General features: G+C 38.4%; 1 protein-coding gene across 3 annotated transcripts in view; it reads left to right on the top strand.

The window, feature by feature from the left end:
• The window catches only part of TRIM24 (tripartite motif containing 24), a 92319-nt gene that overhangs the window by 60815 nt on the left and 17213 nt on the right, over window positions 1-14291 (top strand). For 2 of the 3 annotated variants that reach the window (XM_084896741.1, XM_084896740.1), the window contains exons 8-10: window positions 1746-1863; window positions 7477-7745; window positions 13313-13489. In XM_084896741.1, the coding sequence (XP_084752867.1) occupies window positions 1746-1863; window positions 7477-7745; window positions 13313-13489 (564 nt within the window). The remainder of the gene's footprint in view (window positions 1-1745; window positions 1864-7476; window positions 7746-13312; window positions 13490-14291) is intronic. The other variant, XM_084896742.1, reaches the window with a different exon arrangement.

Below are 14291 nucleotides of genomic sequence, written 5' to 3'. Positions count from 1 at the left end.
ATTTTGTGTAATTGGGGATGAGAGAGAAAGAGGTGTTGAGGGTATATGCAAGGAAATGATTATGATGATTAACCCTGGGATTTAAGCTGGATAAGAAGGAATTGAGGGCTAAGAGAGTAGGGATAATGTAAGGTAAGATTGATAGGACAGAGGAGAATTGTAAGAGCAAATGCTTATAGGACCTTTAGGGTTTGTGAGAGTATTTGTATTATGCAAGAAAAAGCAAGCCATAAGGAAGAGCACTTAGGTGGATCACCTAATAATATAGGAGTAATGGTGACGATGGTTATAGTGAACCAGGAGCTAAACTCTTCAAAGGCCGAGGGAGAATTACTCAAGTACTCACTGCAGACTGCACGTGAGTGTGGGGTAATGATGACAAGGAACTCAAAGCAAAGGAATGAGGAAAACCATTCCACTAACTAGCAGGCCTAGTTATCGGCTCTACTTATACTTCCTTAGCAGAGGTTAGTTTGTCTTTTTTGTAACTCAGTAGCCATCTCATCTTAAGTTCTGAATCCTTCGATAAAAGAAGTAGTAAAATAAAAGAGCAAAATGTGTTAAAATTTTTTATTTTACAAATACTTAGTTGGTGCTTCTGTGATGTTTTGTTAATTAAAAAACTGACCCTTAACCTATCACTTTAAGATACTCTTTAATTTTGTATTCAACATCATACCCAACTAAACTATACCTCAAAAAATTTAATGCCTCAAAATTTTTGATGTTTTGAAAAGAAAGCTGTTGTAGGTCTACTTTTTAAAAAATTTTTAAAAATATATCTATTGATTTCAGAGAGGAAGGAAGAGGCTCTGAAAGGGAGATAGAAACATCAGTGATGAGAGGGAATCGTTGATTGACTGTCTCCTGAATGCCCCCTATTGGGGATGAAGCCTGCAACATGGGCATGTGGCCTTGACTGGAATTGAACCTGGGGCTCCTCAGGCTGCAGGCCAAGGCTCTATCCACTGAGCCGAACCAGCTAGGGCAGGTCTACTTTAAAAATAAAATGTTTTGCCCTGGCCAGTTTCGCTCAGAGGGTAGAACGTCGGCCTGAAAGACTGAAGGGTCCCAGGTTCAATTCCAGTCAAGGGCACATGCCTGGGTTGCAGGCTTCATCCCCAATTAAGGGGGCATGCAGGAAGGAGACAGTCAAATCAATGATTCTCTCTCATCATTGATGTTTCTCTTTTTCTCCTTTCCTCTCTGAAATCAATAAAAATATATGTTTAAAAATGTCTTCATTAATTTTTAGAGAGAGGAAGGAAAAGGGAGAGAGAGAAACATTGATGAGAGAGAAATGTCCATCAGCTGTATTCTGACATCCCCTACTGGGAATCAAGTCCACAATCTGGGCATGTACCCTGATCTCTTGATTGGTGCATTGGTTCAGTGCTCAACCACTGGCCTGGGCTGTCCGCCTTTTTTTTTTTTTTTTATTTCAGAGAGGAAGGGAGGGGGAGAGGGGGAAACATCAATGATGACAGAGAGAATCATTGATCAGCTGCCTTCTGCACTGGAAATCAATCTGGCAACTCAGGCATGTGCCCTGATCAGGAATTGAACTGTGACCTCCTGGTTTAAAGGTCAACAATCAACCACTGAGCCACACCAGCCAGGTTGGGCTGCCTATAGTTTCCATTTTATTGTTTTTTATGTTGGTATACATACAAGAGACTTATTTTTTGTATATTTACTGGGAGTGTAATAAATTATTGGCCTGATGTTTGTCTCCTTTCTTCTAGATTACATACCGGTTACGGCATCTCCTTCGAGCAAGGTGTGATGCTTCCCCAGTGACCAACAATACCATCCAATTTCACTGTGATCCTGGTTTCTGGGCTCAAAATATCCTCAATTTAGGTAGGTCATTGTGTATATTTTCTCAAGTGCCATTTGTTTCTGGAACTCTTACTGATTATTATGTTATTGAAAATGTATTCCTTACACCCTCAAAATGTTTTTGTTACCTAAGTTTAAAAACATGGAATTTTTTAGTATTTTATTAATCTGTGTATATATGTCACACATGCATGAATGTTAACATACATGTAAGCATATGGATGTTATGAAACATCCTCTGTTAACATCCTCGGGATTAAGGAATTCTATTTTTCATAGATTCTTGCTTGAACTTTTTAATCAGAATGGGTTGATAAAACTTTTGACTTGTGACTGGCATTGTTATAGAATTTTTTTTATATTTAGAATGTTTTCTGATAAAATAGTATTTCCAATACTATTATTGGCTTTCTCTTCAATCAAATGCCTCATGTCACTCATTTGCTTTATCTTGCTAGGAAAATTTACTGCTTTTTCTTTTGCCTTTTTGTAGTAATTGTACATATAATTTTATGTAATAAGTTTAATTACATATATTTAATTTTCTAATTGAAGTGTTATGTGCATACAGAAAAGTGCCCACATTTTATTTATTTAAAAAATTTTTAATATACTTTATTGATTTTTTACAGAGAGGAAGAGAGAGGGATAGAGTTAGAAACATAATTGAGAGAGAATCATTGATCAGCTGCCTCTTGCACACCCCCTACGGGGAAGATGCCTGCAACCTAGGTACAGGCCCTTGACGAACCAAACCTGGGACCTTTCAGTCTGCAGGCTGACACTCTATCCACTGAGCCAAACCGGTTTCGGCAGTGCCCACATTTTAAATAGTGGTTTCCACTGAATTATCACAAAGGAAGACTATCATATTGGTAACATGAAGAGCTTAAACATCCTTGCAGGCAGTTCAGTAGGAAGTTATTTTAATTTTCTTGTTATATTATTACGAGAGGTCTGGTGCATGAAATTCGTGCATGGGGCGGTGAGGTGGTGTCCTTCAGCCCAGCCTGCACCCTCTCCATTCTGGGATCCCTCTCACAATCCAGGACTGCTGGCTCCCAACTGCTCTGCCTGCCAGCCTGATCACTTGCTAACCACTCCCATGCCATCCTGATTGATGTCTAACTGCTCCCTTGCCAGCTTGTCACCCCCAACTTCCCTCCTCTTGCCGGCCTGGTCACCCCTAACTGCTCTCCCCTGCAGGGTTGGTCGCCTCCAACTGCCCTTCCTTTCAGTCCTGATCCCTCTCAACTGCCCTCCCTTGCAGGCCTGGTGCCTCCCAATTGCCCTCCCTTGCTGGCCATCCTATGTCTACATGGGGGCAGCCATCTTTGACCACATGGGGCAGCTATTGTGTGTTGGAGTGATGGTCAATCTGCATATTACCCTTTTATTAGTTAAGCCTGGTGCACGGGTGGAAGCCAGCTGGTTTGCCCTGAAGGGTGTCCCAGATTAGGGTGGAGATTCCCTTGGGACATGGGGCAGCCTGAGTGAGGGGCCTGTAGTTGTTAGCAGGCCAGCCGCTCCCCCTGGCAACCCAAGTGGAGGCCCTGGTATCTGGAATTTAGTTACCTTCTACAATTGAAAATTGTAGCCTGGAATGGAGCCAAGCTCCAGCTCGCTTTGTGGCTGCTGCCATTTCTGTATAGATTTGTTTACCTTTTATCATTGAAACTTTGTAGCCTGGAGTGGAGGCTTAGGCCTGCTAGGGCAGGGGCAGAAAGCTTGGCTTCTTCGTTGCCTGAGAAACCCAAGCCTCCCTCCTGCTCTCTGTGGCTGTAGCCATCTTGGTTGGGTTTATATGCATACTTACTCTGATTGGCTAGTGCGTATGGCTAGTGGATATAGCAGAGTGGTGGTTAATTTGCATATTACTCTTTTATTAGGTAGGATTTGCTAGGAGAAAAAGTCCTCACATTTTGCCTCCTCTCAATTTCTCACAGGGAAATTATAGAAACAGAACTTTAAGAATTCCCTATGCATTCTTCATCAACTACTAATATTCCCTTTGATGACAGCATTGGGCTCATTAACTTTGTTTCAAAATCATCAAAAGTGATTGTACTCTCATTCTGTAGGCTAGATTCTGAGTAAAGAAAGTAAAAAGTAAAAAATGGCAGGATAGAGAGCCAATACTCTCAGAATACACCAGGAAAGGAAGAAATTGGCTTACACAAAGCTCATCCATAAAAGGGAAGAACAAAAAGAATAATGATATGGTGTCCCCTTAAGGAAAAAATATGATGACCCCTGCAGTTCAATTTACTTTTATTTATTTATTTTTAAATATATTTTTATTGATTTTTTACAGAGAGGAAGGGAGAGAGATAGAGAGCTAGAAACATCGATGAGAGAGAAACATCGACCAGCTGCCTCTTGCACACTCCCTACTGGGGATGTTCCCGCAACCAATGTACATGCCCCTGACCGGAATCGAACCTGGGACCTTTCAGTCCGCAGACCGATGCTCTACCACTGAGCCAAACCGGTTTCGGCCCTGTAGTTCAATTTAGAAGAACATAAAGCTATATGTTTATTGATATATAGCAAGCAACTGGAACCACACACAAACACACAACTGTATGTGTTATTCTATGTATTCTATATAACAAAAGCCTAATATGTTAAGTGTCCGGTTGGCTGTTCAACCAATCAAATCGTAATATGCTAATGATATGCTTAGGTCGCTCAACCACTCACTATGACGTGCACTGACACCAGTGGGCATAGTCGACCAGTCGACCATCCACTCTGACGGTCACTGACCACTGGAGAGCAGACACTCCAACTGGTAGATGAGCTTGCTGCTGTGATCCAGCCAATTGGAACTGAGCAAGATAGGCTGGACACACCCAGGAGCCCTCCCAAGGTCCCTCCCTGGCTGGCGTGTCCTTCCTGGCTGCAATTGTGCACCGGTGGGTTCCCTTGGCCTGGCCTATGCCCTCTTGCAATGCAGGACCCCTTGGTGGATGTTAGAGAGCCTGGTTCAGCTTGATCCTGCCCGACGCAGGAGATGCCCCTTGGTGGTCAGTGTGCTCCCACAGGGGGAGTGTCGCTCAGCCAGAAACTGGGTCACAGCTGACAAGAACAGTGGCAGTGGCGGTAGCCTCTCCCGCCTCCCGGCAGTGCTAAAGATGTTCGACTGACTTAGGGAGCAGGCCTAAGCCATCAGTCAGACATCCCCCAAGGACTCCCAGACTGCAGGAGGGCGTAGGCCGGGCTGAGGGACCCCTCCCATCTCCCTTACTCCTCAGTGCATGAATTTCATGCACTTGGCCTCTAGCTAATTAATACAAAGCATGTGTCTAAGTAACTATCTCAACCCTATCCCTCTCTACCAACCCACATTCAACTGTATAGAGAACCTATCACAGTTATACATCCACACAAGTAGTCATATCTATAGAGATGTATGTACTTATGTATATCAGTTACAGTACAGATCTATACTAATAAAAGGGTAATATGCTAATTAGACTGGGTCGATTGGACATCTTCTGGATGTCCGACTTCTTTCTGGACAGTAATGGGGCAACCAGGCTGGCAGGGGGGCAGTTAGGGGGGCAAGCCGAGGCAGTTAGAAACAATCAGGTAGGCAGGCAAGTGGTTAGGGGTGATCAGGCAGGCAGGCAAGTGATTAGGAGCCAGCAGTCCTGGATTGCAAGAGGGATGTCCCAGTGCCGTGTAGGCCCCATCACCGCAAAGATGGGGCCTAAACTGCAGTTGGAACATCCCCTGAGGGGTCCTGGGTTGGAGAGGGTGAAGACTAGGTTGAGGGACCCCTCTCCCTGCATGAATTTCATGCACCAGGTCTCTAGTACAGGCATAGGTAAAGTAAGAATAGATGTATAATTACACACACAAAAGTGGATATATTGTAGTTTAGGTAAGTCTGCTTCAGCAAAAATCAAATAAAGATAGCATCTCCTGCTTGTGAAACTCTGATATAATAAAGTTAAATAATATTCTTGGGGGTGTGGGGCGCAATAGTAAGATATGTACACATATAATACCTTAATTAAAAAAAATGAAAAAAATAAAATAAAATTATTTTCCATAACTGAAAAAAAATATTCTTGACTATAGAACTTCTAAGAGCTATATCATTTATAGCTCTGTAAATTGTCATACAATGAAATTTACATTTTAATTCTTCCAAAGAGAAATTTTCCCAACTTGTTTTCTATGGATTCTGAGAAATATCTTTCATAGGGCAAGGGGAAAATACGGATCTAGATAAATAGTTAATGTTTTTGGGGATTTGGGTAAGTTCTTCATTATCTTTGAACCGTAGATCCCTTATCTGTGAAAAGGAATTTAACAGTATACATAAACCTACTGTCACAGTGCCCAATACCCAGTAAGTAATGAATTATAGCCGTATTTTTTTTAGGATGCATAGACTTTGAAATCTAAAACATTTAATTAAATTTCTACTGTTGAAAAAATTAATCTTTGCCTTGTGCTTGGATCAGACCTATTAGATGCAGCCTTAAACTCTCTTAAGGGTAATTGTAAGCCACTCAAAATATCCTCTATCAGAAAACTGACACAGTATGCTCTGTGAAAGAATAAGGAACTTGAGAGATTACAGATTATTAATATTAAAGAATCCAAAATACTTTGTGGGAATATTTTTGGAACCAATTTCAGATTTGCTTGTTTTGTCTTAATATACCATAGCAGTTTTCAAAATGTACAGTTTGAGGCTCGGCTCCTTCAGGGAACCTCAGAGGCCTCCTCTTTCCAACTTCATATCCGTGTCACTGGATTTTCTTCCTATATTTCAACCTAAACAATATATTATGACAGATACTGCAGAAACAGATATGGGAGTTCAGCTATCAAGCCACACATATAAAAATATTTTTAAAAATAGCCCTGACCAGTTTGGCTCAGTGGATAGAGCATCGGACTGCAGACTGAAGGGTCCCAGGTTCGATTCTGGTCAAGGGCATGTACCTTGGTTGCGGGCACATTCCCAGTAAGGGGTGTGCAGGAGGCAGCTGGTCGATGTTTCTCTCTCATCGATGTTTCTCTCTATCCTTCTCCCTTCCTGCCCCCTTCCTCTCTGTTAAAAAAGTAAATAAATAAATAAAATAAATAAATATATAAAACAGTGCACTCTTCACTAAGATTTTAAAAAATAAAAATATTTTTCATAAAGATATGCTATTATGGGTTTATTATTTTGAAATGAATTAGTAAATTTTAAAAAATATATATTTTATTGATTTTCCACAGAGAGAAAGGGAGAAGGATAGAGAGCTAGAAACGTCAATGAGAGAGAAACATCGACCAGCTGCCTCCTGTGCACCCCCTACCGGGGATGTGCCCGCAACCAATGTACATGCCCTTGACCGGAATCGAACCTGGGACCTTTTAGTCCGCAGACCGGCTAAGTAAATTTTTTTAATTCTTATTTTTAGTGTCAAAGATAGTAAATTTTGATAGATAGAAGCTCCATTAATAAAAGCTTTTTGGGGCAATCTATTTTTAAGAGTGTAAAGGTTTCCTGAGATTGAAAAGTTCCTTGACAGTTTGGAAGTTCAGCAACAATAAATAGCCTTACAAAATGTGGTATATCACTATCAGAAAAACTTTAGAACTTAACCTTTTCTCTTTAATTAGGTTCTTTAGTAATTGAAGATAAAGAGAGTCAACCACAAATGCCTAAGCAGAATCCTGTCATGGAACAGAATTCACAGCCACAAGGTGGTTTATCTTCAAACCAGTTATCCAAGTTTCCAACACAGATCAGCCTAGCTCAGTTACGACTCCAGCATATGCAGCAACAGGTAATGGCTCAGAGGCAACAGGTGCAACGGAGGCCAGCACCTGTGGGTTTACCAAACCCTAGAATGCAGGGGCCCATCCAGCAACCTTCCATCTCTCATCAGGTAAATTTGGAAGCAGGCCTGTCCTAAATTAGATAATTATAGTACTATTGTTTTTAGTAGCTCTGAAAATAACCGAGCCATCAATCATCCATGATTTAAATATATTAATTTATAAAATGTTTTGAGGATTCCTGATTTAGCTCGTAGATTTTAGCCCTCTCAAAAAAAAAAGTAAAGAATTAATGGTTTATTTAACTTGTACATCTATTTTTATTACATTTTAATATTTTAGAGAATGTGTGATGCAAGTGTTCAGAAAACCACACTGCATCTTAGAAACTAGGCCAGAATGAAATAGAAAGGGACAGGGATATGGTTCATTAGAAATATACTTTTTTCAAAATTTATTTTTGAGCAAGTAGTCCATGAACCATTGTTATTTTCACTAATTGTGAAATATTGTTTACTTTTAATCTAATTTTTAAATATAAAATATTCATATACTTTGTTAAATGTTTTAATTGTCCTGCCCAGCTTAAATGTGGGCATACCGTACTTTGTTTTAATAAAGGTTTAGTAAGGAGTATAAGGTCAAATTCATACAAATTGTCTATTTTCAGTTACATATATTTATGAATTTACATTCTTTCTATTTCTGAGAAGGATTTGAAGGACAGTAAATGACATGAATGGAATGAGGTTTGATAAGAGTCAAAGTGTGTAGAACTAGGCTAAGAATTCTTATACTTGAGAGCAAGCCTTATCTCAAAACTTATTGTCAACCTAAGAAAAATAAATAGAAATATCTATATTGTGTGATAAAAAGGAAACATTTTATTTATAGGAGAAACATTTTTTTTTATTTTATATTTTATTGATTTTGTACAGAGAGGAAGGGAGAGAGATAGAGAGTTAGAAACATCGATGAGAGAGAGTCATCGATCAGCTGCCTCTTGCACACCCCCTACTGGGCATATGCCCGCAACCAAGGTACATGCCCTTGACCGGAATCGAACCTGGGACCTTTCCGTCCCCAAGCCGACGCTATAGGAGAAACATTTTATTAGCACGAAGAGGACAATATTATGTGAGCCTTTATAAACAGCAATTAAATGGCATAATTGTATTTTTGTGGTAATTTTACTAGTACAGAACATAAAAATGATCTTCATATGACTCATTTTAATTATGAATAAAAGTGTGGGCATATGTAGATCTTGATTTTGTCAAATTACTTCTTTGAAGGCCTGAGGTCATGTATTTGAGGTTTATGGCTTTCTAGTGATTTGATTAGGAAGGCAAATCAAATCCAAGGGAATATTAGTATACCCAATTGATTATTCCTTTTAAACTTTGTTTTAACTCAGGTTTTTACAGGAAGTAAATAAGAAGCAATTTAAGGTTTTATGGTGAGTGTTCTATGAGGAAAGAATTGTACACTTGAGATACCAGAAGTGAAACTGGCAAAGTTTAAATTTTGTTAAGAAAATTGAGGAGTAATTTTGTTACTACTCTGTAGAGTCCAGTGATGTATTGCAGCTAGATTGCAAAGAATGCCAAAACTTTTTCTGAAGATAAATGTGAGAAGAGAGAAAATGATAATTTGTTGAGTGCCTAGTGCTAAGCTTTTGCATAATTAATGTTTATCTTAAGTGTCTGGGATATAGTAAAGTGATTTTTATTAAGTATCAATAGTATATTAACCTGAAGAGGAGTAAATTGGCTTTTCAGTAGAAGTGAGGAACTGAGGAAGTTAATAGATATTATTCAACTTAGTGGCATTCCCTTATATAGTTATTTATATAAGCAATGACAAACAGAAGTGAACACTGAACTTTTAGCTTGTATATCTCTCAGAAATTTGCTTTTGATCTTATTTTTCTTCTCTAGGACTTACTGCTACATAATCTATATAATGCACAATCTCTATTATACAACCCAGTTTTCTCACTTAGAAATAAAGTAATTTTTGCATCCTTTGGTCATTACCTCATACACTGTTCTTTTCTCTCTTGATCTTCAATGACTCCTGAACCTTCTTTCACACTCTCATGTTTCATTTTTAGCTGCTCTTTGCCAAACATTCACTCATACATTTTCCATTTACCAATTTGCACTCTCTACAGATTTTTACATTGTTCTGCTTACCAACATTCTTCATTTTCTACAAGTTTATATGTGTGGGAAAAATGACTGTCAATAAATAGGTGTGTATATGTGTTCCTGGCTTTGTGGATATGTTCAGATTGTACCGTACATCTGTCCATAGGGTTCAGGCAAATTTAAAAGAATGCTTCTAAAAACATGATTGCTCTCTATTCTTCTTCCTCTGAAGATGTACTCTGCATACAACATACTCTATTACACTCCAATGTTCAGATCTAAGTTTGTTAGCGCTGTCGCATGTGTTATTTTTTTAACATATATACTAGAAGCCCGTATTTGCACAGATTTTGTTCAGTGGTGTGTGTCATGGCCTGTGGAGATTGCCTGCTGTGGGAGTGCCACTCGTCCCGGTCAGCCAAGTTACTGTGGACCTACCCTCTGAGCAGCTGCTCCTGCTGCGGAAGCACCATTCATCCTGGTCAGCCGAGTGGCACTTCCACTGTGAGCAAATTAACCACCAGGGGGCAGCTCCTGCTTTGAGAGTTTGCCCCCTGATGGTCAGTGCACTTCATAGCTACTGATTGACCCATCCGTTCAGTGGGTGGGCTTTTATTGTATAGGATTTTTATTGATTTCTGAGAGGAAGGAAGAGGAGGAGAGAGATAAAAACATCAATGATGAGAGAGAATCATTGATTGGCTGCCTTCTGCATGCTCCCCACCAGGGACCAAGCTCATAACCTGCACATGTGACCTGACCAGGAATCTTACTGTGACCTCCTTGTTCATAGATAGATAGGTACTGAACTATTGAGCTACTCCGCTGGGCACATGTGTTATTTTATACATAATTCACAACAGTGTTTCTCGAACCTGAGCCAGATTACTGTTGTGGGAATATTTTCATTTTATATGTACATGTTAATTTCCCTACACAGTGATGGATGTTAGAAGGACATATGCTATCCTTCACTTTATACACAGTTGGGAACTACTGACCTAGAACAAAATAAAAACCCTGCCCTAGTCAGTTTGGCTCAGTGGTTGGAGTGTCAGCCCGCGGAATGAAGGGTTCTGGATATGACTATAGTCAAAGTCATGTACCTCAGTTGCAGTCTCTATCCCAACCGGTGCGAGGCATGAGCAGAAGGCAACCAATCAATGTGTCTCTCTTACAGTGATGTTTCTTTCTCTCTGTCTCTCCCAAATATCCTCAGGTAAGGATTAATGAAACAAAACAACAAAAAAACCTGTAATACTGAAGTTACTTAAAATGAAGATGAGATTAATGATGTCCGTTTCCTTAAGATCCCTGTTCTTCGATTTCCCCCTCCCCTCCCTGATATCTTGCAAATTAATTGACTCCATACAATTAAAATCAGTTATTTTGCCCTGCCAGTATGGCTGAGTGTTGACTCATGAACCAGTTCGATTTCAGGTCAGGGCATATGCCTGGGTTGAGGACTCAACCCCCCTCTGGGAGGAGGGGGGAGAAGGGGTGCAAGAGGCAGCTAATAGATGTTTTCACTCTCTCAAAAAATTACAAAATACTTATTTAAAAAGAAAAAAATATTTATTTTAAAATAACAGTGATTTTGCTATTTTTTTAATGCTCATAACTAGTTCCTAATGTTGTTATTCTTTCAAGTTGCTTCCTCTGTCACAAGGTTTTTAAAAATTCAGTCAAATGTAACAGTTTAGGAGAGGCAAGAAAATTACCTCACATCTTACCAAACTTCAGGGTCAGTTTTCATTCCAACAAAATACATTGCTGTGGTACCAAGTATCTCTTCTTGACTGAATCCTGGTGAGGAAGTGATAGCAGGTGGTAGGAGCTTCTACAACTACCTTTATTCTTCCTCTTTAGGATTATTTTGGGTGCTTTTTCACTTTAAAAAAAAAACTAAAAAAAAAACTAAAGATAAATGTAGGAGTTTTTCACTATGATTCTCAAACTATTTTCTCTTTGTGTTTCTATGATATAAAACCCTTCAAATCACAAAACTTCAGTAAAAGAATAAAAATTAATTGTTATTGTTTCAGCCTTTTTGACTTCTGTAAAATTTTGACACTTTATTTTTCACACACAAAATTTTCCTTGGTCTTGAGACAATATTTAAATCTATTTTTCATTGGTTTTATAATTACTCTTGAAAGTTACTGAGGGTGAACCCAGTGCTAATTAATTTGTAAGAGAGGGGAGAGATAAGCAATGTTATCCAGGAAAGGAAAGGAAATTCCAAAAATGGGAGGAAAAAAGAAGACAGGGCTGTCCTCTTTATAGCTATCTACCTTCGCAGAGTCAAAGTTTCAGGTGTTGCTAATTCAACTTTATAAATTCCACATTCATTGTCCCCTGTGAATTTGAGAGTTAATAGTTCCCTCTCTGAGAAGTGCTAGTTGTAAAAATAAACTGGTAAGATAGCCTGCAAGTACTAAGTATTTGCAATAGTTGCCGACCATAAAGAGAACTGGATAGGCAAGAGAGACTGGTATATAAGGTTACCTTTTTCTAGAACACTGATCTCAGTTTCTGGGGCTAGCATTTATGAGCAAAGTAAGCTTGCCTTCCCAGCCCTTGCCCTATCCTGTAATCAACCAATTTTGTCCTTAAAAGGTTTCCTTTCAAATCTATTTTCTTTTAAAGAAACACATCCTCTAAGCTGTAATTAGTATATTAACTCCTAGCTAAATAATAGAACATGATTTGGTAATAAAATGGCAGACTGGATTTGGAGAAAAGCCTTAGTGTTGCCTTTTTGCTAGCTGTGTGGGTCTCCCCCCCGCCCCCCCTCCCCAAGTTATTTAAGCTTTCTGATGTTTAGTGTCCTAATTTGTAAAATGAGGGGAGGGAAAATGCTGATCACAATGTCTGACATATAGTTTTATTCCAATAAAATCTAAAATTCATTTACTTCAAAATGTTGTTTAATGCCAGCTGTTTTCATTATTAATGATTTATTGGTTGAAAGTGCAGACCTTAGAGCCAGAGTACTTGAATTCAAATCCCAGCTCTGTCCCTTACTACCTTTGTTAATTTTTGATAAGATACTTGTCTTTACCTCACAGGATTGTTGTGAAGATTAAATGAGTTAACACATGTAAAGAACTAAAGCAGTATCTGGCTTGCAATAACTGATAAATGTTAGCAATTATTATTTTACCACCACCTTATTTAGGAGGTGTGAAGAGGGCAATTCTTTGCAAAAGTTAATCATAAACAAGGACTGAGAACCAAAGATAAATTTTCCCTACTTTCCCACATGGTATAGGCCCAATTCTGGTATCACCTACTTACAATCAGAAACCTCCACCAACGCTTTTAATAAAACTCCTTTTCTTTAAATTGCTTTTATACATTCGGGAAGGCTTCCTTTTCCCCCTATTCCCTTGTTGTAGTGTTAATTGTTGATTCATATTTGGTAAAGTTGCTGTTTTTCTATAAAAACAATAAAATAAAGTGCTTTATAATTTTATCTTTCAGATTATTGTCACTGAATTGGTTTTATTTCCTTTTTTCAGCAACCCCCTCCACGTTTGATAAATTTTCAGAATCACAGCCCTAAACCCAGTGGACCAGTTCTCCCTCCTCATTCTCAACAGCTGAGATACCCACCAACTCAGACTATGCCACGACAACAAGCAATAAAGCCCAACCCCCTACAGATGGCCTTCTTGGCTCAACAAGCAATAAAACAGGTATTCACTTATTTTTCTTTTGCTACTTTGAAATTACATTGAATTTATGGATAAAGTAACAGTTATGAAAAGTAAGAGCAAGCTTTTTTTAAAAATGTGAATTACAAAATTTATTATAGACTGACTTATAGAGTTATAGAGACAAAGCTAAGAGAAAGTTCTTGATGCTTTGTAATTAACAAGAAAAATCAAGCCACTTTATATGAATGAAGGCCAGAATAATCGGTGTGTCATAGGTATTGATTTTTCTAATAGTGATGTATGTAGCTTTTAGGTGAATACAGGCAGAAGTATTAAGGTGCTAAGGCAGAAGTATTTTAATACAGGTTACATTCTGCATAGAGAATTATAAATCAATCTTAAAATGTTTCCAGGAAATTTTTTGAAACAAATTTAGTATGACAGTTTTAATATGGAGTGCAATTTTTATCAGATGTATAATCTGATAAAAATTAAGATTACATTTTAAATCTGAAGTTTAATATTTATATTCTTAATGTCTTCAGATAAAAATATATTCTAGGTATTACATTATTTTTTTAAAAGTAAATGTTCTCTCAATGCCTGTCTTCTCCACGCACTGTGTCAATAGTTCTTCCAGCTTAAGACTTGTAGATTGATTTCAGCTTAATTATTTTGCCAAGGCTAAAATCCATATGAAGCTATTTCCATAATTCTGTGGAATTCATTTCAATCAAATTATTTGAAAATTTTATTTTAAAAGTATACACACTTCATGTGTGTAAAATTGATTCCTGTTTTTATTTCATCATTAGAGTTGAAGAGCAAAGGGTCCAAACAA

This window comes from Pipistrellus hanaki (genome assembly GCF_964339955.1).
Source record: "Pipistrellus hanaki genome assembly, chromosome: 10".
NCBI lineage: Eukaryota > Metazoa > Chordata > Mammalia > Chiroptera > Vespertilionidae > Pipistrellus > Pipistrellus hanaki.
The sequence above is the reverse complement of the archived record's forward strand: the minus strand, read 5'-3'. Positions and strand labels throughout refer to the sequence as shown.